The sequence below is a fragment of the Triticum dicoccoides genome, chromosome 5A (assembly GCF_002162155.2).
Source record: "Triticum dicoccoides isolate Atlit2015 ecotype Zavitan chromosome 5A, WEW_v2.0, whole genome shotgun sequence".
Lineage (NCBI taxonomy): Eukaryota > Viridiplantae > Streptophyta > Magnoliopsida > Poales > Poaceae > Triticum > Triticum dicoccoides.
Window position 1 is genome coordinate 624,001,450 of NC_041388.1, and position 2,034 is coordinate 624,003,483.

Below are 2,034 nucleotides of genomic sequence, written 5' to 3' on the forward strand. Positions count from 1 at the left end.
GCCCTATAGCCCAACCCTTATCCGGATTAACTCCTCGAAATGTTTACTCCTCATGTCCGCTGCCGCCTATATTTACCAATGTTTTAAATAGCGGGCTATGGAAAATAACGGCTGGCCTCTAAATCAGATATAGCGAGCTATTTATGAAGGCGGCCATTTAGCGGCACCCTGCTAAAAAGGCGATAGCGGGCTATAGCGGAACTGTAGCCGGCTATTTAAAACTATGGTATTTACTCAACCAACGCCAGTTCTCACGAAAAAATTCTCCTGCCCCATCGCACCCCTTTCCCTTGCTATTACCGCATCAACGTCGGCGCCGCCTAAATTCAACTCGCATCCTCTGCAAGCACGCCCGCCCGTGCCGCAACCACCCCGCACCTCCCGCGACACTTCCAATCGGTCGGAGCCGCCCCGACTCCCTTGAAATGGGGCTAAATTTCGTGTTTTGACCCTTTTCCGAAACCTATTCGAGATTTGACCCTAGTTTGAAAAAAAATCGAGCTGACCTTTTTGCTATCGTCAGGGACCATGGCGGTAGGGTATAACAGCCTACCGCCAAGGTCCCTAGCGATAGGGTTGCATGCCCTACCGTCAAAAAACTCCTAAGTATTGAACACAATGCGTGCTCGTGCATACCGCCAAGCACCTTGACGCTAGGGTTGTGCAGACTACCGCCACCGCCATAGACTCTGGCGGTAGCAAAAGAGCCAGATCTCGAAAAAATTTCAAACTATATCAAATCTCAAATAAGTTTCAGAAAAAGGTAAAAACACGAAAATTTGCCTTGAAATGATGGATCTAGCCGTTGGAGGCCGCTGTTACTGATAGCCGCAACGCGCAGCCGACCCAAGCACGTGATGGCACCGGCCTGCTGCCACCGCCGAAGAGGAAGTACCACGGCATGAGGGTGTGGGTTTCGGAAATAAAGGACCGGGACACCAACCACCACTAAATGGATTGGATCAACTTTATACTACACCTTAATTTCAGTAGTACTCCCTCTGTAAACTAATATAAGAGCGTCTAAAATACTAAAGTAATGATCTAAACACTTTTATATTAGTTTACAGAGAGAGTACTCCGTATGATGTATTGTAAAAAAATCTCCCAAAGAATCCTAGGATGATGTTGATCTTTCTTTTACGTGTTGGTTTTATTGTGACCGCAGCAAAAACAACCAATAATATTACAAATGTGGAACACGACACTGACTCCATATTCCTCCTCAGTCCTCACCGGTGCCCAGATGAACCCTCAAAAAATAGGAAATGCAAATACAACCACCCAAGAAACACAATCTCCAACCAACTAGTGCTTCAGACAAGGCCGAGAGCCCGAGACCTCACACGGTGGACACGACGAAGATCACAGCAGCCGAGAGCGCGAGCACCAGACCCGCCATGCCATGTAACGACGACCCGCCACTCCCCTGCAAGTACGCCGTCGGTGTCGTCCTCGATCCCGAGCAAGCGCCCGGAGCACTGCCGCCTCCAGCTGCAAGCAAAAAGGACATGTCCTTCGTCAACGACCCAGGGAGCAGAGTCGCAAAAAAGAAAAACAGGGAGCAACAACAGTAAAATAAACGTGCAGTGATCCTCTCTTATAAGCTGCTGTCGAACACTTACCGCCGTCGCACTTGCTCGCCGGCGGGGTCTGCACGCTGCACGCGTTGGGGAGCTCCAGCGCGCGCATCTTGTTGATGGTCATTCCGCCCAGTGACGACGAGTCGCCTCCTAGCGCGCTGCAGAGGCACTGCGGCTGGGACTGCACGACGGAGCCGAGCTGCGAGCAGCAGGACTTGGTCGGCGCTGTGTCGTTGCCGCTGATGTAGTTCATGCACGGGTACAGGCCGACCTGCGCCGTCGTGCAACCGGACTGCGCCGACGCCGACGACACCAGCAGTGTCAGTGCCACCGCCGCGGGCAGGAGGACGCTGCTGCTGCTGGACATGGCTGCCACCGCTCTTGCTCTCGCCGCCATTGATGCACGTTTCTTCCCCTTGGCTTGCTAGTGAAAGCAAGACGCTTTTTTTTG

General features: G+C 52.1%; 1 protein-coding gene across 1 annotated transcript; it reads right to left on the reverse strand.

The window, feature by feature from the left end:
• Nucleotides 1–1,154: 1,154 nt before the first annotated feature.
• On the reverse strand, nucleotides 1,155–2,034 carry LOC119298151 (non-specific lipid transfer protein GPI-anchored 2-like). The gene is made up of 2 exons (XM_037575657.1): nucleotides 1,626–2,034; nucleotides 1,155–1,494 (listed from the first exon to the last, which is right to left on the reverse strand). Exons 1-2 carry the CDS (start codon nucleotides 1,978–1,980, stop codon nucleotides 1,343–1,345), a joined length of 507 nt encoding a protein of 168 aa, XP_037431554.1. The 5' UTR covers nucleotides 1,981–2,034; the 3' UTR covers nucleotides 1,155–1,342.

Excerpts from the sequence above, each read along its gene's own strand:
- LOC119298151 (XM_037575657.1), bottom strand. The coding sequence starts at position 1,980 with ATGGCGGCGAGAGCAAGAGCGGTGGCAGCCATGTCCAGCAGCAGCAGC. Across the intron at positions 1,495-1,625 it reads GGCGAGCAAGTGCGACGGCG|CTGGAGGCGGCAGTGCTCCG; the intron begins GTAAGTGTTCGA and ends TTTTGCTTGCAG.